Source organism: Drosophila melanogaster, chromosome 2R, assembly GCF_000001215.4.
Source record: "Drosophila melanogaster chromosome 2R".
Taxonomy (NCBI): Eukaryota; Metazoa; Arthropoda; class Insecta; order Diptera; family Drosophilidae; genus Drosophila; species Drosophila melanogaster.
In genome coordinates, this window is record NT_033778.4 from 10,811,021 (window position 1) to 10,835,913 (window position 24,893).

At 45.0% G+C, this 24,893-nt stretch overlaps 10 protein-coding genes across 17 annotated transcripts; 5 read left to right on the forward strand and 5 right to left on the reverse strand.

The window, feature by feature from the left end:
• Positions 1-57: 57 nt before the first annotated feature.
• On the forward strand, positions 58-1,195 carry mms4 (Methyl methanesulfonate sensitivity 4). The gene has a single exon (NM_136767.3). It carries the CDS (start codon positions 105-107, stop codon positions 1,032-1,034), a length of 930 nt encoding a protein of 309 aa, NP_610611.1. The 5' UTR covers positions 58-104; the 3' UTR covers positions 1,035-1,195.
• On the reverse strand, positions 1,137-2,290 carry CG12341 (uncharacterized protein). The gene is made up of 2 exons (NM_136768.2): positions 1,931-2,290; positions 1,137-1,876 (listed from the first exon to the last, which is right to left on the reverse strand). Exon 2 carries the CDS (start codon positions 1,727-1,729, stop codon positions 1,343-1,345), a length of 387 nt encoding a protein of 128 aa, NP_610612.1. The 5' UTR covers positions 1,730-1,876; positions 1,931-2,290; the 3' UTR covers positions 1,137-1,342.
• A 94-nt stretch (positions 2,291-2,384) lies between these two features.
• On the forward strand, positions 2,385-4,761 carry CG7222 (uncharacterized protein). Of its 2 annotated transcripts, none has more exons than NM_001299366.1 (5): positions 2,385-2,444; positions 3,011-3,194; positions 3,263-3,571; positions 3,854-3,942; positions 4,009-4,761. In NM_001299366.1, the coding sequence occupies exons 2-5, from the start codon at positions 3,057-3,059 to the stop codon at positions 4,088-4,090; spliced, it is 618 nt and encodes a 205-aa protein (NP_001286295.1). In that variant the 5' UTR covers positions 2,385-2,444; positions 3,011-3,056; the 3' UTR covers positions 4,091-4,761. The 2 variants fall into 2 exon arrangements, with proteins under 2 accessions (NP_001286295.1, NP_610613.1); NM_136769.3 differs by lacking the exon at positions 2,385-2,444 and adding an exon at positions 2,529-2,716.
• Positions 4,762-5,016: 255 nt separating this feature from the next.
• dgo (diego) lies at positions 5,017-8,864 on the reverse strand. Of its 2 annotated transcripts, none has more exons than NM_136770.2 (4): positions 8,669-8,864; positions 8,021-8,083; positions 7,529-7,954; positions 5,017-7,473 (listed from the first exon to the last, which is right to left on the reverse strand). In NM_136770.2, the coding sequence occupies exons 2-4, from the start codon at positions 8,078-8,080 to the stop codon at positions 5,176-5,178; spliced, it is 2,784 nt and encodes a 927-aa protein (NP_610614.1). In that variant the 5' UTR covers positions 8,081-8,083; positions 8,669-8,864; the 3' UTR covers positions 5,017-5,175. The 2 variants fall into 2 exon arrangements, with proteins under 2 accessions (NP_610614.1, NP_724973.1); NM_165800.2 differs by having other exon boundaries at positions 8,272-8,864.
• Positions 8,865-8,957: 93 nt separating this feature from the next.
• Positions 8,958-10,158, forward strand: Prosbeta5 (Proteasome beta5 subunit). Of its 2 annotated transcripts, NM_165801.2 has the most exons (3): positions 8,958-8,978; positions 9,042-9,199; positions 9,262-10,158. In NM_165801.2, the coding sequence occupies exons 2-3, from the start codon at positions 9,053-9,055 to the stop codon at positions 9,961-9,963; spliced, it is 849 nt and encodes a 282-aa protein (NP_724974.1). In that variant the 5' UTR covers positions 8,958-8,978; positions 9,042-9,052; the 3' UTR covers positions 9,964-10,158. The 2 variants fall into 2 exon arrangements, with proteins under 2 accessions (NP_724974.1, NP_652014.1); NM_143757.4 differs by having other exon boundaries at positions 8,958-9,199.
• Positions 10,078-10,620, reverse strand: Lsm10. The gene has a single exon (NM_136771.3). It carries the CDS (start codon positions 10,588-10,590, stop codon positions 10,165-10,167), a length of 426 nt encoding a protein of 141 aa, NP_610615.1. The 5' UTR covers positions 10,591-10,620; the 3' UTR covers positions 10,078-10,164.
• Positions 10,621-10,655: 35 nt separating this feature from the next.
• RpS15Ab (Ribosomal protein S15Ab) lies at positions 10,656-11,379 on the forward strand. Its single transcript, NM_136772.3, has one exon. The coding sequence runs from the start codon at positions 10,793-10,795 to the stop codon at positions 11,183-11,185; it is 393 nt and encodes a 130-aa protein (NP_610616.1). The 5' UTR covers positions 10,656-10,792; the 3' UTR covers positions 11,186-11,379.
• On the reverse strand, positions 11,380-12,352 carry CG12343 (uncharacterized protein). Its single transcript, NM_136773.3, has one exon. The coding sequence runs from the start codon at positions 12,241-12,243 to the stop codon at positions 11,563-11,565; it is 681 nt and encodes a 226-aa protein (NP_610617.1). The 5' UTR covers positions 12,244-12,352; the 3' UTR covers positions 11,380-11,562.
• A 32-nt stretch (positions 12,353-12,384) lies between these two features.
• On the forward strand, positions 12,385-16,624 carry CG12325 (uncharacterized protein). Of its 2 annotated transcripts, none has more exons than NM_001299367.1 (10): positions 12,385-12,697; positions 12,751-12,863; positions 12,919-14,184; positions 14,243-14,582; positions 14,648-14,793; positions 14,851-14,998; positions 15,060-15,294; positions 15,359-15,520; positions 15,878-16,094; positions 16,155-16,624. In NM_001299367.1, exons 1-10 carry the CDS (start codon positions 12,680-12,682, stop codon positions 16,357-16,359), a joined length of 2,850 nt encoding a protein of 949 aa, NP_001286296.1. In that variant the 5' UTR covers positions 12,385-12,679; the 3' UTR covers positions 16,360-16,624. The 2 variants fall into 2 exon arrangements, with proteins under 2 accessions (NP_001286296.1, NP_610618.1); NM_136774.2 differs by having other exon boundaries at positions 12,575-12,697.
• Positions 16,410-24,689, reverse strand: alka (alkaliphile). Of its 4 annotated transcripts, none has more exons than NM_001299370.1 (10): positions 24,628-24,689; positions 22,788-22,942; positions 22,105-22,181; positions 20,594-20,693; positions 20,358-20,512; positions 18,785-18,940; positions 18,362-18,726; positions 18,130-18,246; positions 17,935-18,039; positions 16,410-17,836 (listed from the first exon to the last, which is right to left on the reverse strand). In NM_001299370.1, exons 2-10 carry the CDS (start codon positions 22,847-22,849, stop codon positions 17,636-17,638), a joined length of 1,338 nt encoding a protein of 445 aa, NP_001286299.1. In that variant the 5' UTR covers positions 22,850-22,942; positions 24,628-24,689; the 3' UTR covers positions 16,410-17,635. The 4 variants fall into 4 exon arrangements, with proteins under 4 accessions (NP_001286299.1, NP_001286298.1, NP_001286297.1 ...); NM_001299369.1 differs by having other exon boundaries at positions 18,118-18,246; NM_001299368.1 differs by lacking the exon at positions 24,628-24,689 and adding an exon at positions 23,043-23,216.
• Between the last annotated feature and the right edge of the window lie 204 nt (positions 24,690-24,893).

The window sequence follows — 24,893 nt, forward strand, 5'->3', positions numbered from 1 at the left end:
TGGAATAAATGTTAGCTAGATTTTCGTAGCTAGATCGCTTGTTATCGATTCACTTCCATCTCTAAGCATATTTGTATAGAATATTTGGCGGACTTTTGTACACAATGTCAAATAAAGTGGACAAGCTGCACAAGCAGGCTTTACGCGAACAACAGAAGCGTATTAAGCCCGGAGAATGTATGAAATATGTGCGGATGGTCATAGATGCCGGATTTCTGGGCATTCCCGTGGGCCAGGAGGCACTGCAGCAATTGAATGCGACGGGTTTGAAGTATGAAATAAGGAGCTTGCCCGTGAGCCACTGCATCCTGTGGGAACGCAATGTTGGCCAGCAGACGATTGCTCTGGGCAGCAGTCCCACCGGCCTAGATGAAGCCTGGAAATCGGAAAACCAAGTGGTCCAGTGGCTATCCGAAAGCAGCTTCCAACGGGCTGTAAAGGATCAAAGTCTAGTTTGCCTGGGACCGCGCTTGCAGGACTCATTTCCGGACTGCCAGTACACCATTGCCCTGCCAACGCTCCGTCACAGCAAGCATGGCAGCTCATCCAGCCAGGACGCTCTGATTGAGATGCAGTTGCTCCAGGAGCTACACGTGGAACAGCTAGATCAACCCGAAAGCCAGGATCTAGTGGCCCTGCTGCAGCGCTATACAAAAGCAATAGCCGAAGCCCCCTATAAGAAGCAACGCAACGAGACATTGGGAGGCTTCAAGAAATACCTGGCCAACGACAAGAAGCAGTGCGTCCGTGTGGATCAGGGAAACGGATACGGAAGACTCTGGCAGCAGCATCTGAATCGACTGCCAATGGTCACGCTGGAAGTGGCCGAGTCCATAATAGCGCAGTATCCCTGTCCCAAGAAACTGATCGATCATTTCTCCAGCGATCCACTGGCTGTCCAAAGTCTCGCCGATTTGAAGATCAAGCGATGCAATGGACCACAGCCTCTTCACACCGAGCGACGTATTGGAAATGTTCTCAGCAACAAACTGTATACATTGTATACTGCCAAGGATCCCAATACTCTAATTTAGAAAACTAAACTAAACTTTCTTAGCTTTAGAATCTGCTCATATATTAGCTTCCTAAAGTATGTACAATTATAATTAGGTTTTAAGTTAAGATCTAAGTATTTTACATTATTTTCTCATCGTATAAGGTATAATTTTAAAAATCACAATGTTCCTATACACATAACTATGAATTCAATTAATTGTGGTTTGCACACCTGAAGAATTGATAATATGTCCGCTTGGAAGTCGGAACTCTGTGAACATTGGATTGGGCGCGATGTGGAGAATGGAGTGTTGGCCATGGCCGATGAAAAACTTCAGTCCGTGCTCTATAGCGTGGCCAGAATCCGGGTGAATCCCAGGCAGGCGGAGACGATGGTCTGGCCGAGGCCCCAGATCATGGCGTATATGGGCGACATGGGCAGACTGGAGGCGCGATGCACAAAGGCGATGACTGCACTGCTGATTATGCCACTGGAGGCCGGGGAAAGGAAACCCATGACAAGGATGAGGATCGAGAAGAATCGTCCGAACTTGTGCTTCCGGAGCGTGAAGAAGGCCACCACGGCGGCGCAGGTGTGAATGAATATGGAGGAGAACAGGGCCCACAGAAAGACGTGGTACCACATTTCGCGAAACGTATTGAGACGCGCCTGTGACCGGAGTCCCATCACATCGGCGATGGTGTCCAACTCATCGGTGTCGTCCGAGAACATGGCTAAAACGTAGTCGATGGATGTTGACGTGGTATCCCTAGTTACTAGTTGCTAGTTATTGCTTTTCCGTTGGTCAGTTGAGTGTCCAGCCGCATGTCTGGTGGGGATTCCCTTTCTATAGCATGTATCCAGCCAATATTCATGGACCTGCAAACAATAACTCCCTTTAGACTTGACCTTCTGGCATTTAATTATACTCACGCCAACACATGTGTGTGCTAATGGCCACACCCATACCACATTTGTCGTATTCTATAGCCGGATTTGGATTGCAGTCTTTTTCAGTTGCTTGATCCTATTTAGCATGGCCTTAACTTCCGGTTAGCACTGTAGTTTAGCAAATGTTTGGCTTATTTTTAATTCGGTCAACAATCGATTGAACTTTCGTCACGGCACTCAATTAGCGCTCGGCTGGCGGCAGTGAATGCTAAATCGGGCCTAATTACCAGGCTACTGGTGTGCGGCAGCCCTAACTCCACATTTTGAGCAACACCAAACACTTTTAGTTGGTTTAATTTAATTTTATATTGTTCTTGTCTGCGATTTACTATGGCAATGGGAATGGAACGTTTGGGATTGGGCCAGTTCTGATAAGCAAACAGCTGTGACTCAGTTGCGAACTGGTTCGGGGCTTGCAGCGCAGCTCTAAATTATTATACTCAAGATATCCATATGTAAGGCAGATATCGTAGTGAAAAGTCACAGGGTTTTTAAGGTATATTCTTTTGTAAGCTGTGTTCAAATGCACTGCTTTCAGCACAAGCATGCTTATCGTTATCGAGCAGCGATAATCGGCGAACTAGTTCAACATAAACCTTCTTGGCACAAGTGACAACTCTGAAACCAATCCATAAACAAAAAATTTTGTGTAAACTAAAAACAAAAAGCGGAAGTTGAAAAACAACACCTTAGCGTATAATTTGGCCCCTTATGATTTGTTAAGTTTCTGTTTTGGAAAATGGGATGCTGAGATAGCCCTGAACAGGTGTAAGTCGTCCTCCTACACTATGACACATTTCTTCCGAGACGAACTTACATACATACGCACATATGTACACATATGTATGCATGTTTGTAACTGCATCCATATACGATATATGTATCTTACGCACTCGCGGCTATATACATATATATGCGGAATATATATGTATGTAAGCCGTCAATATGAGAATCGGTTGAAGTTAAGTCTTCATTTAAAGTGGCTATAGTACATATGTATATACACACTTTTAACCAGCATATGCTTGTGAATCGAGATTAATCAAAGGCCCTGCATTGCAGACTTCATATACTTCAAGCCCCACAAAACCAACGACGCATTTAATCAATGTTCTCCAACGGATTGCCGTGCAATCTGTCGTTTCCGAGCTGTCTCAGTGTACCAAAAGACGAGATCGGTAATGAAGAGCTACTGCCATCCAATATGGGTACTCGCGAGCCTGTTATACTCAATGTCTACGATATGGTAAGCTTACTTACTCCTGTTGCCCATGCGGACATCGCACAACGATAAATGTAACCTTGCATTTGCAGTACTGGATCAACGAGTACACCACCTCAATCGGCCTGGGCGTATTTCACTCCGGCGTAGAAGCCTTTGGCACCGAATTCGCATACGGCGGACATCCATTTCCGTTTACGGGGGTATTCGAGATCTCACCGAGGGATCACGACGAGTTGGGCGATCAGTTCCAGTTCCGGCAGAGCATCCAAATCGGCTGCACCGACTTTACGTACGAGGAGGTGCGACGTATCGTCGAGGAGCTGGGTAATCAGTTCCGTGGCGACCGATATCATCTCATGAACAACAATTGCAACCACTTCTCGGGCTCATTAACTCAGGTGAGACATAAATCGAGGAAACTTTCCACTGGGTGGATCCAATATCAAGCAATATTTTGGGTGTGCTTATGCATGATTCACCGATTGTCAGATACCGCCTGTTACAATCAGAAGTTCTTATTGTGAATCACCTCAAAAAGTAGGACAGATTACCATCCTAAACACGTCCAATACAATTAGATGCTTCCAAACGATTCGAGTTTAGGAGCAAGAAAATGCAAGCTTAAAAGCCCAAATGAATATTCATTTGACTATATCTGCAATTCCAATTACTCGTTCTAGATACTTTGCGGCCAAGAAATACCCAGCTGGGTCAATCGTCTAGCGCATTTCAGCTCCTGTGTGCCATTTCTACAAAGATGTTTGCCAAAGTAAGCCTTTCTAAGTGAAACAAAAGCCAAGTTCATGATTATTAACTACTCTATGTTGTTTTTTAGAGAATGGCTGACACCGAATGCCTTGCAGCAAAGCATTACCACAATCCAAGAGCGCGAAGACTCCGACAACAGTCCCCTTTGAGACGTTACCTGACCGAAAATATGTCACTTGGCGACACACAAGCGATCATAGTTCACATAAAACAACAGTCCTGAGACCAACATTGTTAAGTTACGCAGAGCAAAAAGCCGGGTTACTCATGTCACATCAATTTCCAAGCCAACAACGCCCCCTAAATAGAAAGCAACAACTATTATTAATAGACTTAAATTAGGCGATATACATATACATACTTACATAGAACAAACCTACATTGAGACATACTTATACATACATGCGAAGTGACTAAATTATTGGCTATTGTAATTTGTATTTGTAATATGACTATTCAGAATTAAGATATTATTAAGTGGCCGATAAATTTAAGTAGCAGGCGCCGTTCAGCAGCAGTGTCATTTATAGAATTTTAAATTAACTACGAAGACATCGAGAAATCATCATTAGGCACTTGCTAAAATTGTACTAACAATACCGCAGACATATTGGTGAACGATATCAAAATGTTGCCCAATTTACTTGTTTACTTTTGTCAGCGGTGGGGATTTGGTTTTTTTGAATTCCCACCAAACATCGGAGCTCGATTATTGAGATGATTTCCTGGTTGATTTCGTTTACACAATTATACAGAGTTCATAAGCCGCATGTCTATCAAAACACCAAAATGATCTGTTATCAATAAATATATGTACTTGACATTCTGATATTTACACATGCATAAATACTATTATTAAACATTTTTAAAGAAAAATATATTTTGATCGAAAACATTCGGTTGCGTTTGATTTACAAGCGAGCAGGTTGGAACGTTTTTAATATTTTGGGTATTTTTGGGGTCAAAAGTGGAATAACCAAATAATTAAGTACACGATATTCTCATAAATTACGCAGAATATGAAAACACTCAGACCCAAAACTCCTCAACAAAAAACAACAAAATTATTGTACATATATCTTTGTATTATATTTATATATTTTAGACCCTCCAGATTAGATGCATCAGTTGAAAATAAGTTAACTTTTCTTTGTAGTTTAAAACTTGATTACAATTAAGATAAATATGTAGGGATTAGCTATGTACAATGGGAACAGCTGTGGGATTACCGAACTCAAACTAGACTCGAGACATTGTTGTAGAGGCCAACGGCAGACAGCTCGTCCAGATCGATTTCATTGGATGGAAGATTGGGATGAGGCCAGTTCCTTGGCCTTTGATTAACATGGGGCGGCACAATGGCCTGAAAGGTGGGGGACTGCAGAGGCCTATAGGCTACCGCATCCACGTAGTCCACTTGTCTTGGTGGAGCATTTGGATGTGGAATCCTTCCCACGTAAAGATCTTCACTGCGATAGAGACTCGCATTTGGTACGTAGCCGGAGTGCAGCCTTCTCTGCGGAGTTTGCGGAATCGGTGGACGGTGGGGCAGTTCATGGAAGTAAGCATCTTTGGGTATGTGTCTCTCGGGCAGCCCAAACTGGGCGCTACTCCGGTGGGGAATACTATACGTGGGCGAAGGGTTCGAAGAGGTGCCCTCCAAGTGATGGAAGTTATTGTTCAAGCGGGAGTGTGATCTTGCGGCGATCACATGTGCCGTCTGGGAGTCCTGTCGATTGGAGTCAATGGTGTTTTGCAGTTGGGCCACCATATCCCTCACCTGACCAGCGTTCGGCTTCTTTAGGCACTTGATTTCACTGTTCCGAATCTCCACCTTACTCATACTTTCATTGCCATTTTGACGCACTTCTGTTTCCTCGGCGTACTCCATGATGGGATTGGAGTAAAATAAATTCGACATGACGGGATAGTTGTCTTCCAAGCAAAGAGGCTGCCGTTTCATCAGATTGGAGATACCTGCCGCCTCGCTCGCTTGCTCCTTGTAGAGCAGCTTGTCGCCTCCCATTCCCTCGGCAGTTTCATTGACAGCCGTCTCCTCTTTGCCCAGATCCGCGAAGGAGGCATCTTTTCGAAGCGCCTTGATCACCGAGTTCAGCATGTTCTCTCCTCTCCCAATGCGCTGGTAGTACTTATTGTAATCCGGGTGGGGATTGCTGCCCGTGGGTGATGCCTCCCAGTCCCAGCTGTTGGAGTTCTGGGAGGGATTTGAGGTCTCACTGGAGTTCGGATAGCGTCGTATCACGTTGGCGTACTCGTCGAAATTGGGACTATTAACACTCTCTTTATCTTCTCGAAGTTGGGCAGACTCCGCCCTTGGATGGGGATTATAAGGTGGCGATAAGGAAGAAAGCTGGCGCTTGCTCTCCTGTTCGCTGTCCCTTTCCATGATCAGGGTGGTTTTCTCTAAAAGCACTCCCAGTCTTTCGGAGACTTTTAGGAAATCTAGCTTAAGTTCATCTAGCTTCGAGTGCTCCTCTGGTTCCGCCTCTTCTTGCACCTGGTCCTTGTCACCCACTTCTGCCTCTTCTTCATCCCGAGCTTCATTGGAATCGTCATCGCTGTCGCTATCCACCTGGACCTCCGCTGATCGGTGTACTATAGCCTCCACTGCCTGATCTTCCAGGACATCTACACTCCGTGAGTTGGTGAGCCTACCACCTTCGTGGTTGTTTTCCAAGAGCTCTAGACTGCGGCACCTGGACATTGTTCTTTCGATCCTTGAGCTCTTGTTCTGCTGATCGAAGGTGGACCGCATAGGTTCACCTCGTCGCAGGAACTCACTGAGGTGCTGCCTCTTGCTCTCGCATCGCAATCTGTCCTCGATCATCGTTCTTGTGAGCTGTTCAATCTGATCGTTCGTCTTGATTGCCAATGCCTGAACTTTGTGACCTAGACGTTCCTTGGTTTTGTGAACGTATTTCTTCAAACTCTTTCGATTGCAATTTAGTTTGTTTTCAATGTGACGGAAGAAGGGACCGCAATAGCATGTGTTGCCCACGCTGACCGGACCCTTGTGAATATGACCAGCCAAATCCAGGAAGTATTGCTCCCCCGACTTAAGTGGCTCCTTGGGCAGTGTCTCCAGTTTTGGTGAAGGAAAGGCACGCGGATCGGGAAAGTAGTGACAGCCATAGGGTGACCAGTTGATACCCTTGTCCACCACATCCCTTTCACGATCTCTGTCCTTGTCCGATCTGCTGCCGCCCTCCTTGGGTTTCTCCTTGCGATTCCGTATCTTCTTCGGCGTGTTCAGGATCTCGATGATTTCACGGTAGTTCTTCCTGATCGCTATGTGCATGGGGCAGTCGCCTTGTGCGTTTTTAATGCCCAGCCGAGCATCTGCCTCTAGGAGAATCCTTGTCAGCTTCCTGCGACCCATGGCACAGGTGATGTGCAAAGCGGTGTCGCCGTTCAGATTTGTTTTATTCGGATCGCAAAGGGCGGAGAGCAGGATCCGGGAGACTCCTGCATGTCCATATCTGCAGGCGGTGTGCAGCGGAGTATCTCCATACTGAAATTGTTAAACATGTTAAACATGGTTATCACTGATATGATCCAACACTTACATTATTCCGGACATCGGGATCGGCGCCGGCCAGCAGTAGCTCCCTAGAGCTCTGATTGTGACCATTTTGAGCGGCCAAGTGCAGGGCGGACAACCCTTCGTTGTTGGCAATACCCAGGGCGCTATTGTGTAGGGCTTCGATGGTCTGGTGGGCCACCTTCACTCTGCCCTTGTTCTTATCCTTGTCTTTGTCCTTCTGTCCCTTTGCTGCTTTTCCCACCCCCGAGGAAGCGGGTGGCGTGGGGGGCGTGCAGATCAATTTCACGCAGCGACTGAACCCCCGACTGGCGGCCTCATGGAGCGGGGTATTCCCCTGCACGGATTCCCTGGCCAGTCGATCAGCATTGCTGAACAGGAGACCCTCCACCCGGCGATCATCTCCGGCGGCTACCGCCTCGTGCAGCGAAGTCCAATTGCTGGAGTCGGGCTTAAATCAGAAAAAGAAGTTACATCGGTGTAAGATTTGTTGGTTCAGGCAAGTGCCCTTACTTACCCCGGATATCGCATTCGGGAGAGCTTCCTGTTTCGGAATGCGGGAGGATCCATGCTGCATTGTCTGCGAAAATATTCATTATTTATCAAATTTGTTAAATTATAATTTCATTCATTTATCATGATGTGTTGCAATTATAACTTTTTAAGTAACACTTTATCAAAACCAGATAAAATTAAAAAAATTATTTATATTAGAACTACATTTTGTCTTTAATAAATGAAAAATCTTACTTAAAGTACCGTAATTACCGTTAGAATCGTTTATATGTCGAAAATCATATGAAAGATGGTATTCTTTGATATAACCTTGTTGACGACGAAAGAGCTTAACTTGACCTGGGATCAAATGAATCTGATCTTCGATCGCACATTTTCTAGCCGTGTATGCGCATGTATGTGTGCCTCACGTAATGGCGTACCACGTAGTAATTGTCATTACAAATAGAAGTGGGAGTTACCAAAAGCGATCAAATAAAGGACTCGTAATTTGAAATACAACCTTTTTGAGGGTAGATTAAATGTCTTTCATTATAACACATTGATAAAACATGTATGGTTTCTTAAATGTTCAACACTATTACAGTAAATTTCTAGACCTGAAAACCAGGTTTAAAGTGCGCCTAGGTTTTCTCGATTCCCGACTTACTTTTCACTAATTTTAAATCCCGTCTTTGGACCGCAATTTACGCATTGCAATTCGCCACTCTCACGTATTTACACATGTTTACTTTCGACTATTGTTCAGTACCCGACTTTGCAGTATTTGGCCATTGATGGATTGATGGAACGCCCAGAGTTAATTTGGCTTCAAGCCAGGCCTAAAAAGAGACTAAAAGAAAGCCAATCACAGGCAAAATTGGCAACAGGTTTCGAGCTGGGTTGCCGTACCTGCGACAGCTAACGGTGAAGCCGATAGTCTGCATTATTGCTCCAACAGAAGTACGGTCACTCTACAAGTAGGCAACGAATTTTGTTTGTCATCGGCATTTCGCATTCAACGTTTCCAATTGTTTTTTAAGGAGCTTTAAGAATGGCTTTAGCTGAAATCTGCAAGATATCGAATGCTCCGTACATGCGGCCCAATGCCTGGTCATCGGCGGATGTGGAGGAAGAGCAAAAAGGGCTTATGTGCAATCTGGCCAATCCCTACACACTGGCTGCTCCGCCATTCGAGAACGTATGTAGTTAATTAGCTGATCTTCTTGGGAAATTTACTAAAAAATTTGACAATTTCCTCAGCCCCTGCACAACCTTAATCAGATCCAGGCCAATGGCGACAAGACCGGCGTCAAAATCAACTTCGATCACGGCACCACAACGTTGGGCTTCAAGTTCAAGGGCGGCGTTCTCCTGGCAGTCGATTCCCGTGCCACGGGTGGATCGTACATTGGCTCCCAGTCGATGAAGAAGATCGTGGAGATCAATCAGTTCATGCTGGGCACCTTGGCCGGTGGCGCAGCCGATTGCGTTTACTGGGACAGGGTCCTTTCGAAGGAATGCCGCCTTCACGAGCTTCGAAACAAGGAACGCATCTCGGTGGCCGCCGCCAGCAAGATAATGGCCAACATTGCCCACGAATACAAGGGAATGGGTCTGAGCATGGGCATGATGCTGGCCGGTTACGATAAGCGTGGTCCAGGCCTCTACTATGTGGACTCCGAGGGATCTCGCACGCCTGGCAATTTGTTCTCTGTTGGTAGTGGATCGCTGTACGCCTACGGTGTCCTGGACTCTGGCTATCATTGGGACCTGGAGGACAAGGAGGCCCAGGAGCTGGGACGTCGCGCCATCTACCATGCCACCTTCAGGGATGCCTACTCCGGTGGTATCATTCGCGTGTATCACATTAAGGAGGACGGCTGGGTAAACATCTCCAACACCGACTGCATGGAGCTGCACTACATGTACCAGGAGCAGTTGAAGCAGCAGGCCGCTAAGTAGAGTTTTGATTAAGGGAATATAAGATATTCAGTTTGTATACGTTTGAATTTCTTGGAATAAATAAACGTGCTAGAGACTATGTTTTGTGTATAATTGATTGGGCTAATTTGTTTTGCTTTTCATAGGTTTATTACTATAAATGTAGTTGTATGTATGTAATGTATTTTTGGTAAATATAACAAGTACGCATATATTAATAGTTTAGGTTTCCTTATTCTTTTTTTGCTGTGAGATCATTTGCAATGTTTCCTTGTGTCGCACTTCCGCTCGTTTTTGCTTGAATGTCCGCTTTCCGCCCTTGGTTTCCACTCGCTTTCTTCGCAGGACTCCCCGTTCCATTGCGCTTCGAAGTTCCTGCTCGGCATCCAAGTACGAAGGTATGTGGATCTGCCGTATCATTCGATTCCGCACCATAAAGTGATCAAAGGGGTGCTGACCACCATTGCGATCGATGAAAACTGCATGGGTGAGCTCGCAGGTCATGTGTCCATCCGCTACATCGATGATTCCGGCCACAGAGGTCTCGTTGTGCAGATCGATCAGTACGGAATGACCCTGCAGCATCACGGGCCAACAATTTAAGGTGTTGGACACCAAATACTTCTCCCGCGCACTAAACTGCTGCATTATATCGATATGTTTAAAAATAAGTGTTTGCTCTTGGACACGGAGCTGCCAACTCGCTTCATAAGTAATTTGACATTTTCATTAATTAGTTTTGAACTACATCTAAGAGAAGTACTTACGGAAGTTTTCAAGTAAAGGTTTTTTCCCTTTTTCACGTTTGCGTGACGGTCGTGTAAAACAGTTTTGGCAAACAAATCCAGCTATGGTGCGTATGAACGTATTGGCCGATGCCCTGAAGTGCATAAACAACGCCGAGAAGCGTGGCAAGCGGCAGGTGCTGCTGCGTCCCTGCTCCAAGGTGATCATCAAGTTCCTGACCGTGATGATGAAGCATGGCTATATCGGCGAATTCGAGATCGTCGAGGATCACCGTGCCGGCAAGATCGTTGTCAACCTGACCGGTCGGCTAAACAAGTGCGGCGTCATCTCGCCCCGCTTCGATGCGCCCATCAACGACATCGAGAAGTGGACCAACAATCTGTTGCCCTCGCGTCAGTTTGGTTACGTTGTGCTCACCACCTCTGGCGGCATCATGGACCACGAGGAGGCTAGGAGAAAACATTTGGGAGGCAAAATTCTCGGCTTCTTCTTCTAGAGACACCAAGTTCACATCGTAGAGGGATGGAGTTTGATATGTAGATTGACGTTTTATTTCACCGACCATGCATCCAACTATGTACTTTGTGCACAGGAAACAAAGGGCGAAAACGCTACTACGTTCATTCAGAAAACAAACGACGATGAATGTTCACAAAGTTACGCGAAATAAAATGAAAAATTTGGACATCTAATATCGAAATAATGAGTTTACTTTTTAATCTTCCAGCTTCAACATTTCCTACGTTTAAACTTTTATGTGTAAACAATTGGACGATTGTGTGGTATTATAGGCGAATTTCATGTAAACTGCACTTGCAAAAATTATACGTGCACAAATTGAACTCTAATCTTAAGGGTAATAAAATACTAAACTTAAATAGCTGTTCCCCGCTCCAAATTTTGTTTGATCTCGGCTGTATGCTCGCTGTAGAAGCGGTCCAGCTTTTTGTTGAACTTGGAATTCCTCTCGTTGATGAAGTCCACATCCGCATCGTCGTTGTAGATCCTCCTGCGAGAGTACTTCTTGCGGCGCTCTATCTGCTGCTCCAGGTCTGTTACCATTTTGTTAATAGCACCTGGAGTGTCCTTCGTCCTCGAATGCAAAGTGGTGTGTGCTCCACCGTAGAAGGCGTCACCGAGTTCCTCCTTCTGGCGCTCGTACTTTTCCAAATCGCGAGCAGGCATACTCTTGACCAATCGGTTGTACTGTCTAGCTGTTTGAGCTTCGTATGTGGAGAAACCAAGATCTGGATTGTCTTTACGCTTCTTCTTTTTCTCAATGCGATCCGCATCCACAGCGGATACCTCCAAAAGCTTCAAACGCTCGTAATCCTTGCCAGCTGCCTGCGCCTCGGCTCGCGCCTTGTCGTCCGCTAGTATCCATTCCGCCTGTCGCTTGCGAGCCTCCCAGTTCTTGGGGAGCTTCTTGCGAGCGTCCTCTGCCACCACTTCCTGGTGGTTGTCCGTACGCGCCTCCTGGCGCTTCTTGTGTAGGTCCAGCAAACGCGCCTTGCGCTCCGCCAATTTTTCGGCAGCCGTTTTCGTCTTTTCCATAGGTAATTTTTATTAAAAACTTGTTTTGTTTTTAGAAATTGTGAAAATGCGTTGTTTTCCTTTCTTTGATATTTTGGTCGGTTTTGGGCCGCGTTGGCAGCACCAGTAAAAACATCTGTTTCGGAGCGTAGTACAGTAAACAACTGGTATGACAGTTACCGTAAATGTGAAGTGATTATTTTATAACATGAATTCAAAAAATTAAAGTTTAAGCAATGAAGTATTTTAAAAATTAAGTATTATGTTATATATTCTTATAAAGACGTGGCTTATTATTTGCTTTATTCGATGTTTGTCACCGTTGTGGTATATACTGTGCTGCGGGATTTAAGAATGCGTTAGTGCAATTCCATCCTCATGTGCTGTTTACCTCAACACGTGCGGGAGTTTTTGTTTATATTTTAGCTCGTGGTTTTAGTTAAAAGCCCGCCGCAATATGAAGTTTTCCTACAAAGTAATTTGTCTCATAAGTTAATACTACAAATTGCTAATGTCTGGTTTTTATAGTTTTCCAACCTGTTGGGCACAATATATCGTAATGGAAACTTGGTGTTCACACCGGATGGCAATTCCGTTATCAGTCCGGTTGGCAATAGGATAACGGTCTACGATTTAAAAAAGTGAGTTACCGTTTTAAATCCAAAGACTTCATGAATATATTTTATTCCTTTGCAGCAACAAATCGCGCACCTTGTCCCTGGAATCGCGGTATAACTACACGAACATAGCTCTTTCCCCGGATGGAAGTCTGCTCATCGCAGTCAATGAAAAGGGTGAGGCGCAGCTCATCAGCATGATGTCCTGTACGGTGATACATCGTCACAAGTTCCAGACGGGCGTACAGTGCATCTGCTTCAGTCCAAATGGAGCATTCTTTGCCGTCGCTGTGCAGAACGTAGTGTTGATATTCTGTGCACCTGGTGAGATCACAGGGGAGTACAATCCTTTCGTCCTGCGCCGAAGATTCCTAGGTGGATTCGACGATGTCACTTGGCTGGACTGGTCTTCGGACTCTCGACTTTTGGCAATCGGCTGTCGGGATAGCTCCACCAAAATCGTTGCCATCAACTATACAAAGAACTTCCGCACCTATAACCTAAGTGGCCACACAGACGCCATTGTAGCTTGTTTTTTCGAGGCAAACAGCTTGCACTTGAACACCATAAGCCGCAATGGTCAGCTCTGCTTGTGGGAATGCAGCCTAGCTCCCTCGGATTTAGAGGATGCTGAAAGGCCAAAAATCGCTCCCCCTCAAAGGAAGAAGGAAAAGAAGGCAGTATCTGACAATGAGTCAGAAGATGACGTTGAAAATGTAGTGGAAAAGGATGCGTTGAAGGAGGAATCTACCAAGGAAGCCGAAGATGTCAACCATATAAAAAATGAGGACGAGACGAAGAGTCACCCCTTCTTTTACAAAAAAATAACTCGTCATTACTTGGCCGATGAGCCGCGAAAAGAACAGCGGGATGTACAACTGACCGCGGCAAACTACAACACTCGTACCAAGGTTTTGGTGGTAGCCTTCAGTTCCGGAGCTTTCTACCTCTACGAATTGCCCGACGTCAACATGATTCATTCGCTGAGCATTTCCGACTATCCTATTTCGGCGGCTCTCTTCAACTGCACTGGTGACTGGGTCGCATTGGCCTCCCGAGAGATTGGCCAACTTCTGGTTTGGGAGTGGCAAAGCGAGCAATACATAATGAAGCAGCAGGGACACAGCAGCGAAATGACCTGCATTGCTTACTCCTCGGATGGTCAGTTCATCGCCACTGGCGGCGAAGACTCCAAGGTGAAGCTCTGGAACACGCAGAGCAGTTTCTGTTTTGTTACTTTCAGCGAGCACACCAGTGGAGTTACTGGCATACAGTTCAGCAGGAACAAGAAGTTCCTGGTTAGCAGTTCCCTAGACGGCACAGTGCGTGCTTTTGATGTCAACAGGTGGATTTTGCTTAGGTCTCAATCGTATGGTATACTTATATGCTGTTTCTTATTTCAGATACCGCAACTTCAGGACTTTCACCTCACCGAATCCTGCTCAGTTCTCCTGTGTAGCTGTGGATTACTCTGGCGAGTTAGTTGTGGCTGGCGGCCAGGACGTATTCGATATCTTCCTGTGGTCAGTTAAAACAGGAAAGCTGCTGGAGATCATCAGTGGCCATGAGGGACCCGTAGTTTCCATTGCATTCTCACCAGTGGCTACTTCATCAACTTTGGTGTCTGGTTCTTGGGACAAGACCGTCAAGATATGGAACTGCCTGGAGAGCAACAGCGAGCACGAAACTATTGATGCTGTTTCAGATGTTACAAATGTTACTTTCAGTCCTAGTGGTGAAGAGGTATGTGTTTACTACATCATTCGTTCGACAATACCTTTGTACATATGGCATTCAAACTCTGGCAGATTGCTGTGGCCACTCTCAGTGGTAATATAACAATTTTCGACATCAAATCTGCTGGCCAAGTTACTACTATAGAGGGTCGCAATGATCTGAGCGCAGGGCGCCTGGAAACCGATATTATAACAGCGAGGAAAAATGCTCAGGCAAAGTAAGATGATCCGTGTATTTAAAATAAGTTCTATATATTAACTGCCTTTCTTGCTAGCTATTTTTCCACCATTGAGTACTCAGCGGATGGAGAGTGCATACTGGCGGCTGGAAAGTCTGCAAACATATGCATTTACCATGTTAGGGAGGCAATACTTTTGAAGAAATTTGAGATCACACAAAACCACAGCTTAGATGGCCTTAATGTGAGTAATCAAAGAAATTTTGTACAAATATCCTTGTATTCACTGTATATTTTGTTCACAGGACTTTATCAGTCGAAAACATTTAAGTGAATTTGGCAACATGGCTCTTGTGGAAGAACGAGAAGAGCTGGAGGGCGGCAGGGTGGCTATTCGATTGCCGGGCGTACAACGGGGAGACATGTCATCCAGGAGATTCCAGCAAGAGGTTAGGGTGTTCTCCGTAAAGTTCTCACCCACAGGCCAGGCATTTGCGGCTGCTGGCACTGAAGGACTATGCATATACGCCTTAGATAAGGGTAGGCTCTACTAGTATTTATTATGATTACCATATATATATTGACTCTACGCATTTCTGTTCAGGTGTTGTCTTCGATCCCTTTGATCTCTCGCTGGAAGTTACGCCGAAAGCGGTCCACGAGTCCCTCAAGCAGCAGAATTACACCAAGGCGTTGGTCATGTCCCTCAAGCTAAACGAGCCCAATTTGATTGCCCTAGTGCTGGAGCGAGTGCCGTATAAGGACGGTGAGTAAAATGCTAAATCGCCTGCTGCATTCAGGGGCCAGTCCTTGTCAGTTTTGGCAACCTTCATCGCTGCCGCGACTAAAAATAGCGGCGACACACTCCGCCGTAGTGGCGGAGTGGTTCGCCACTTGCCCTGACTCCGTTCTCCGATCGAATGTGCAAATTTGCACTTTTGCTGTGTTAATAAACAGTTTCAAGGTCCTCGCCCCAGCTCTTACCTTGGTTAATAACCCCTTCCAATACCGCTTGCAAACGAACTATAATGGTAGTACATGCAAATGGCTTGCCGTAAACAGCTTTGGCAGCACGTGTCTGTATTGCATGCATATTGAGTCCTTGCTCCTTTCGCTTTTCCAGTCGAACTGGTTTGTGCGGATCTGTCGCCGGAGTTTGCCCAGCGACTGTTGCAACAATTGGCCCGTCAGCTCCAGTCCACGCCACACATAGAGTTCTATCTGCAATGGAGCTGCTGTCTGCTGACCAAACACGGAAACCAAGATGGAGTCTTTCAGCACACGGGCTTGCTGGCACTGCACGAGGTTCTTTCGAGGAAATACGAAATGCTTAACAAAATGTAAGTATACTTTTTTATATTGTGTAAAAGGAGATTTCACTAAGTTCTTTATATATGCAGCTGCGACTACAACAAGTACACGTTGAAAGTACTCCTGGATAGAGCTGATAAGTTGGAGCAGAAAAACGAGGGCAAACCCAATGCGACGGAGGAAGATAGTGATGAGGAAATGCTACTTATCAGGTCGAAGGACGACGAAAATGGACAGGCGCAGTTTAGCGATGAGGAGGAGAGCGACAGCGGATCCGAAGAAGAGATGGCTTGAATCGGAGCATTGCCAACTATTTCCTTGTTATCTAAATCGACGCATACTTTGATTTGATAGATGTACGCGCCTTGTCTTTTATTAAGAATAAATTTAAAGCTTTTCGATAACATTGTTAGAGGGTTCACTGAACTACGATTAGCTGAGTGAACAACATAACTTAAAAATGGAAAGAATACAGATATTTATATAAACTTAACTTTTTATAGCAGTTACAATCCTAGATAAATATATGCATGTAATATATATAGTAGTGATGTAATGTATTTACATTGTGTTTGTATTTCCATATCAAATATAAACTCGATTTAGCTTAACATATATATATGTATATATATATGTTTATAGTTTCAAAAATTCTGCCTGATGTGCGCTGTTTGAACTACAGGTCGATTTTAGTATTAGATGTAAAAGCCACAGCTCTAATGTTTGCATTAAAATGCGCTATAATGGATAAATAATTCTAAATATGTAAAAATCTCTAAAAGCATTCACTGTTCGTTTCGTTATTTACAATCCAAATATCCTTTGAGGCCATTGTATTATTATTATCTTCGTAAAGCACCAATTCCATATCTTGGCTGATTTGCTTAAGCCTAATACAAAAGTTCAATTAAAATCGTTTGCCCGAAAATGATTTATGCGTGTAGCTCGCAATTGTAGAGAGTGTATACTTTGAAAGTAGGGACAACCCTTTCGACTCTGGGTATTGTCACTAGCACAGTGATATACGTTTGTTTGTTATCCGGTGTACAATACATATATGTATATGCATAAGGCAGAACTAAACTCAAATTTGGGTAATCCTTGTGGGATCATGGCTAATATAGTTGAGTAGCGAAGCATTCCATCCTGTGGGTGTGCGCGGTGTCCTGCCGAAAGAGTTACATACGTGTTTTGTTTTGCGATTGAGGCATAGATTTGAAATAATTTGGGGTATTGTAATAATATCGGTATTGTTTGGATCTGTACAAAGCATATACTCAAATGAACAATATGAGCAAGTAGTCCATAACACTCAGTACTGGCATTTCAATGTACCCGATGGATGTATTTAGGTAACTGTAGACTTTCCTTGTGGTTTCTTGTACTCTGATGACGTGCAGCATAGAGCTCTCGGTTTCCAGATATTCCCATCCAAAGACCTAGCGTCACTGGCATTGCACTTGAAGTTTGCATATCCAAATCCAGTCCAATTGCAGTTTCATCAACATATTCGCGTTTGTTCGACTTTTTAACGGAGTCCAGACATATGCAGTCTGGAGCTCCCCAAATCCTAGGACGACTTCATCAGCAGTATCGGCCAGTACAGGAGCACAAACACAAAGAACAGGATGGGGAATACGGCGCGGGACACCTTGTCGATCTCTCGCCACATGATCTTCTCCACGCCGGTATCCGTATCCGTCCACGCCACGGAAAGTAGACTTTGACGTCTTGCTGGCTTCGGCGGTCCGCCGTTACCCTGGAGCGATGTCTAGGGAGTTATTTGAAATTATATATATGTATATACAGGATGTGTGTGACATGTGCACTGTTTCCCCCACATATCCATATCAGTGGCTAATAGCTCACCTGGCCCGGTGTCGTGGGCGTCTGAGTGGCCTTCCGCGACCGCACCGCTCCGCCCTCCCAACTGGCCACCGTCGCACACTGACCCTTCTCCATATTGCTGATGCGCTACGCGAATCGAATCGAAATCGGAACGACAAGAAGGTGGCATTACTTATTAAAGCGATATCCCCACAGCTGCCTTACCATGGGCAGTACCTTGGGTATGCGGTTCACCTGGTACTGGTACTGCACGTCCAGCACTTTCACCACCACGAACTCGGCCAGCGCGGCGAACACGGACAGCATGCACCCGGCCATCCAGAGATCCAGTGCCTGAAAAAGGGAGACCCTCTTGTTTAGAACTATTATATATAGAGTTTTTTATATATGTAGGCCAATGATATTTTTAAGATTTGTGTTTCAGTTTTGAGTCTTACAATGAACCCACCTTAACGTAGGCCACTGGCGGAATGTCGGCGCCCGTAAACATGGTCACCAGGGTCAGCATGCAGGTCACCAGTAGCGTTACGCGCCCCGGAATGGCGTCCAGTCCCAGCCAGAAGCTGAACCAGGACAGCATCACCACCAGCGATGAGGGGGCGAAGGTCTGGATGAGGTGGTGGCCAATCTGGCGCTCGAAGCGGAAGTATACGGTGAGGCGGGAGAAGTTCCCCACCTTCTCCGGCATGTAGCCGTCGCTCTCCTCCAGTTCCAGCGGCTGGCCCAGATTGTACTGCAGCAGCTTCAGTTCCGGATTGAGGGTCACCCCGGAGTCGGACCAGCGCAGCTTAACCTTTTGATTGTTCGACGAGACTTCGGGATTGGATACAGTAAGATAAGGCTGGAATTGGGAGTGTGTAGGCTCACTTACAGCTCTCGATGTAGATGGGACACACCTGGATGTCCATGGGGTACAGCTGGAACTCCATCTGGCAGGCGATGATCGCATGCATCCGGGCCGCATAGCGCACCGTTTTGTTCTTGTAGAGCGTCACCGACGTGAACTTGTGGGTCAGTGTCGCTATTTCTACAACGAAAAGACATCGAGAAGACGTTGCAGAGATGCGGAACAAATGGGTTTTGATTAGAACTATGGCATTGGCATCGATAGACTCATTTCTTGCGCATTTCGGTGGTGGTTCAGTGGTTCAGTGGATCAGTGGTTGGGTGGTGCCGTGATGGTGATCTTGCTGGTGATCACCTTACGTCTAGGTTCAAGCGCGATTTTCTACTAACGACGAATGAGTTGATGTTTCTTTTTTATTTGTAAACGCTAAAACTTAAAGACAGTTACTATAATGATTTCCAATTAAAGAATAAATAATTTTCGAAAATAATATTATTTGAAAATCCAAGACTGACTTGTGCTTAACAATCGTGACTGGGAATATAAACAAGGCTGACCGATTTGGAATCGATTTTTGTTTTGTAAATGTTGACAATGGCAGCCCAAAATGGAAAAAAAAAACCAAATTGCCAACGGGGGTGCACATGTGATTCCAAGGTGAGATCTTATCAGGACCGCGGGTGCAACTGCAAATTTTCGTTTTCGTTTTAGGATTCGGATACGGAGCGTGGGCGATGGTCCTGACCATGGCGGTGGGGGACAACGGGTGGCTCTACTGTGGTTTGGAGTGTCCTGTTTCGACCATGGCATTGGAACCGGAATGGATTTCGTGCGTATAATGAGGGCCGCAAGTGGGCGGGTCCGGTATTGGGTGGGTAAATTATAAAAGAACTTAAATGTACACTGGGTCTTTCGCTATGTGTGCGATGCATGGGATATATGTTTATATACACACAGGGAACTGTATACACTTAAATCGGCCAGTACGTAGTCGGTATTAAGATAAATATCGAAGAATGTTGAATATACAGGATACATTGGATGGAAGTTATGCGCTGATATTGAAACTGATATTGATACTGATACTGATACTGATACTGATACTGATATCGATTTCGATGGATTTTGGCAAAAAACACAAAAGTGGCAAACACAGATCTAGAGTCATTTTGATATACTTATATCTTTGTCTAGATGAAAGTTTTTCGAATCTCTTTCACCCTTATTGCGTAGCAGGGAAGTGGACGCAACATATGGACTTCCGTATCCTATGCAGAAGTATCGGTATTGTTAGTTCGGGAATTCAATGTTAGTCGGTGGATTAGTAACCGGTGGATTAGGAAAAAAAAAACAAATAAACAAAGGAAAACAAAGTAATTCGTTACTATATACAAACGGTCCACACTTATAGAGTTTAATTAGACAGATAGGGTGATGAGCTCAGCTGGACAAAAGTGCAGGAATCCCGATCCAAGATTGTACATATGTATGTACGTAGAACACATATCGAACATTAAGCATACACTACGCACACACATACATACTACTACACACATACATATAGTCTATGGGGTTCATTAAGTGGGTTTGGACGTACCGGCAATTTTGGAATTAAGAAAGTACGGATCCGGCTGCCAAAAATTCTCAAAGACCTCTGGAAGCAGCGTCACGTAGTCGTCGCCCTCCTCGAATATGTCATCTGGGATCTCCAGACGCGACTCCAGCCAGCGCTGATGTATAAACATGTCTACTCTGAAAATGTACACAGTATCGCTATATGCTCCATTACGAACTCCCGATCTCAGAGGTGTCAACACGAGCGACGGCACTTACCTAAAGTCCATATCCTCTACGTTAATTGAGTTAATATCTACAACGAATATGCTAAAGTCTACTATCACTGGTGAGCCCTTCTTCGAGGGCGGTCGTATTTCTGCAATAAATCAAGGCGATCACCGGTTAGCCAACATTCATTCGGTGTGAACACATTATTCGCTTATTCGCACAATCACGAATCAAGAATCACAATCACCCCATCCCAACCCACTGAGAATCCCGACCAAACTTTCGTGCGCAAATTCATTTTAAAGGGGCCTCCGTCTGGAATCCACCAAAAAAAAAAAACCGAACCAAGGAAACCCCCGACTTATACTCCGATTTCCCACCAAGTTCAGGGACAGCCTACGGTTTTCATGCGTATTACACAACCCGTGAAAATCGATAGAAATAAAGGTGTTGATTAGCTTTCTCAGCAATTGCCGCAAATGAAGAAAACACGCCTCGCGGTAATTTTTGGTGAACTATTCATACTTCTGGTAAAATGTTTCTGGCCAAATAATGCAGCTATTGCATAAGAATTCACCTACCAATTCAAATATAATAAACTAAGATACATTCATCTAAAAGGATATTTTCCAGAATCTGTGCTGGCTTAAACAAAAATAATGCATTTGATAATAGCAAAATTCAAAGGTGTTTCAAACTTGTTTGCACAAATTGGCATATAACAATGATTTTTCAGTGGATAATCATCTGCTTGTTTTCAATATCTGTATCTGCTTAAAGATTTATTACCCAACAGTTGCCAGTCGTTTACATTTTCGCACAAAATGCACTTAATTGCGTTGAGTAATTTATAGTGTAGCTTAAGTTTAGTGAACTTTAGTCGTTTTATGTGTAAGCCTAATGAAAAAGGAACTCATTTAATTGGTATACCTTAACTTATACAATTATGCAGGTGAGTTTCGGTTAAATGTTTCCGTTTAGCATGAAGTATTTTACGAATTAATGTAACTTTAATGCCTAGCTCTCCTTTAGATCCTTAGATTCCACAAATTCTTCGGCAATTCGGGTTGGCTGGCAATTGACGCCGGTAAATGTTATTTTGATTTTAATCGATCGTAATGCCGGATGACGTCAAAAGCCCCCTTTGGTTCCTAACCCATACCCCGTAATCCGTAACCCTAACCTAGTATGCCATAGACGGAGGCCCTGAAACTCAACTCGCCGCGTCACGAAACGAGCAGAGAGGAGGAAAAATGGTTGAAAAAAGGCTGAAAAAAGGCTGCAAATGGTGAAGAAAAACCCCGAACACGCATATCCATATCCATATCCATATATGCACGGTTGGCGGTTTCATGGTGCAAACAAATCAGAAATCAGAATGGAAAAAAAAACGCCTGCGGGCAATCCGTGGCAATTAAACACAAAAGGAGTCCGCATCGAAAAAGGACACCTTCGAGGAGTACGATTTACTGCCCGCAACCGTATTGCATTCGAGGGCATATTAGGGGTTATTTCTAGGGTATCGAGGGGCCATTGCTATTGGTTGGAGTTCAACTTACCCTTGACATAATTAGGCGGAAGAACTACTCGCGGCTTGGCTGTGTAGTTCATGTGGGCTTCCGTGGCTTCGCTCAGCCTGCAAAATGAGCAGCAGAAAACAGAGTGGTAGGGAAATTCAAATGCAGTTCCTTGGGGTATGTAATGTACTGGGCGGGGAAGCAGGGCAGGCGGGTGTCGGTGCGGTGAGACAAAGGGGAGTCCTTTGCCTGATGTCTGCCACATGCAACTGTAGCAAACTTTGTCAATTTAAGTCTGAATTTGAAATTAACTTCCTTCGTGCTGGCCGGCGCTACCATTCCATTCGATTCCATTCGATTCGATTCGTTTCAGAGTTCGGTTCGGTTTGGCTGTGTTCTGTTTTGGTGTTTAACCTCCTGGCAGGCGAGTAATAACATTAGTTTCCTCCGCATATGCCGTGCAGGATTCTCATTTGACTGTGATCCAATTGACCTTGCTATAGGTATTTCGAACCGAAAAATCAAACTAAACCGAACCGAACGGAACCGATTTTTTGCACATTTGGCAGGACGAAGGTTCCCCTTGAACTGGAAACGATTATGATTCTGGGTCTGGGATAAGTGGGGTTTGCACTTGGCGACTCAGAACTCCAGATGGTATGGAGAATGGGAGTGGGTATAGTGGGTATCAGGATTCAGGAATCGGGAATCGAGTTCAAGCTTACCACATCAGTATGAATCCCAGTCCAAACGATATGAATGCGTTTGTGTTGAATTTGTCGAGCATGATGTTGGGGCGACGGCACGGGAAAGGATTTGTAACACACAGACCTCAAATCATCTCACTTTACACCGACGTGGGAATATCATAATTCGGTTTCTGTAACACAATATTTTCAATCATTTGCATTGGCTTGCCTTTGCTATTCGCAACTTGTATATCTGTATCTCTGTACTGCTGTATCTTGGTTTGTTCTTACATTTTGTTTTGATTTTGGATTTATTTGGCTCTCTGGCTGTTTCTTATTTTCTTTTTTTGCACGACACAAACACTGAACAAAAGATATATATATATATATATATGGGGTCCTGGTTGGGGCTAACTTAATCCGCAAGGTTTACCCTCCGATCCGGCTGCCGTTCGGAACTCGAATAAACAAGAGCCGAGCTCGCGCGCCGAATGAGTGATCATCTAGATACGAGTATCTGTATCCGCATCTGTGATATCTCGCTGTGTGGGCGTGCGATTGCGGATTGCAGTCGTAAAATGGTAGCTACAGTGGTAACTCACTAGCGGGCAATTACTTTACCCTAAGTGTTTCTAGTTGGAAGTAAAACTAAGATTAATTTCTTAGAAAAGAACTATTAAAATGGTAAAATGTATTCAATTAGTTAGAAGAAAATAGTTATGATCAGTTACTACTGATACGGACAATAGCTGTTTGTTTTCCTAGGTCAGTAGGGTGGATTCAAGCCACATAGACTCCACTGTACACATGGATGCGGAAGGGTCGCAAGGAGCTGGAGCGGATGAAGAGGAGGAGGAGGAGGATGAGCTCCGCCGGCGGTCAAGGCATGGCATAATGCTGATGTACTGGCAATTGCCCCGGCACAGGGCACACAGCACACTTCTCGCCAAGATTCAATTGAATCGCGTGCCAATTTTACTTAAGTCGCTGAGCAGACAGACAGCTTTTACGGTGGCCGGTGTAACAGCTCAATCTATGCGACTATTTATGCGACCGATATCTGGCAAGATACGAGTGTGCGGATTTCCCAGTTGCACGGGGCACGGGCGGTCAGTGGGTTAGATGGACAGATCGAGGGTTTCAATTGCAGGCTTCCTGGCCAGCAGCACACACATAATTGCATGGACATCCACTTCCTATAAATTACTTTCTACGGCTGACATTGGCAATGGCAATGGGTATTTTCGCGCAAATTAAAAATTCCACTTCCAGATCTGCCAGATCTCGGGCAATACGTATGTAGTTAGGTATGTACATATATAGAAGTGCGGCTGTATGCAGATCGTGAGATGAACCGTATCCGGCTAGACCAGGCCTGTCCCCAAGTGGACACACACAGATACGGATCTTGCCTAAATCACTCACACCACATGTCTCGTGTAGCGTTGATCTCGCAGATACTTTATCTACACACTCGAATGAATGATGGACTTCACTTTGATTGAAAACACGCACTAACTCTCGGATGAAAGCCATTTGTTTTCATGCGGTGGATCCTGCGTGGTGGTGGGGCGGCTATGTTCAAAGATCCAACTCGGATTGAAATTAATGGAAATTTAAAATGCCCCAAGATGCCGACGCATTTTGTTATATGCATAAACACCAGGATGTTCGATCTCCGGCAATTACATTAATTATGTAGTTAGTGGCATTCACTAATGGCACTTGCTTGGTTGGTTTTTCCCCCAAAGAACGGCCTAAAATTGCGCGACTTTAGCGCCACGCCTCACGCGAACTGAACAACGTGCAGCCATCGTGTCCCAGGCCATATTATTCAGATATGTACATATTATTATTATATTATATGGGGAATTACCGCGCTGCGGGAACGACGCGCGCCCGAGTCCGTTCGCCTTCGCTCAGGAACTAAACAGAACTAAACTGAATGGAGCGGAACTGAGCTGGGCTGTGAAAATACGCGAATTTCTTGGCCGCTCGCCTTGCCAACTTTAATACGACATACGAAAAAAATCCCCAACGTTCTGCGGAGGCTCAGGCACGACAACCAACTGTAACGGGTTTCCACTTACAGCGATGGGGAGTTTGATTTCGGAATGGGTCCGCCTGTTGGTGGCAATGGTG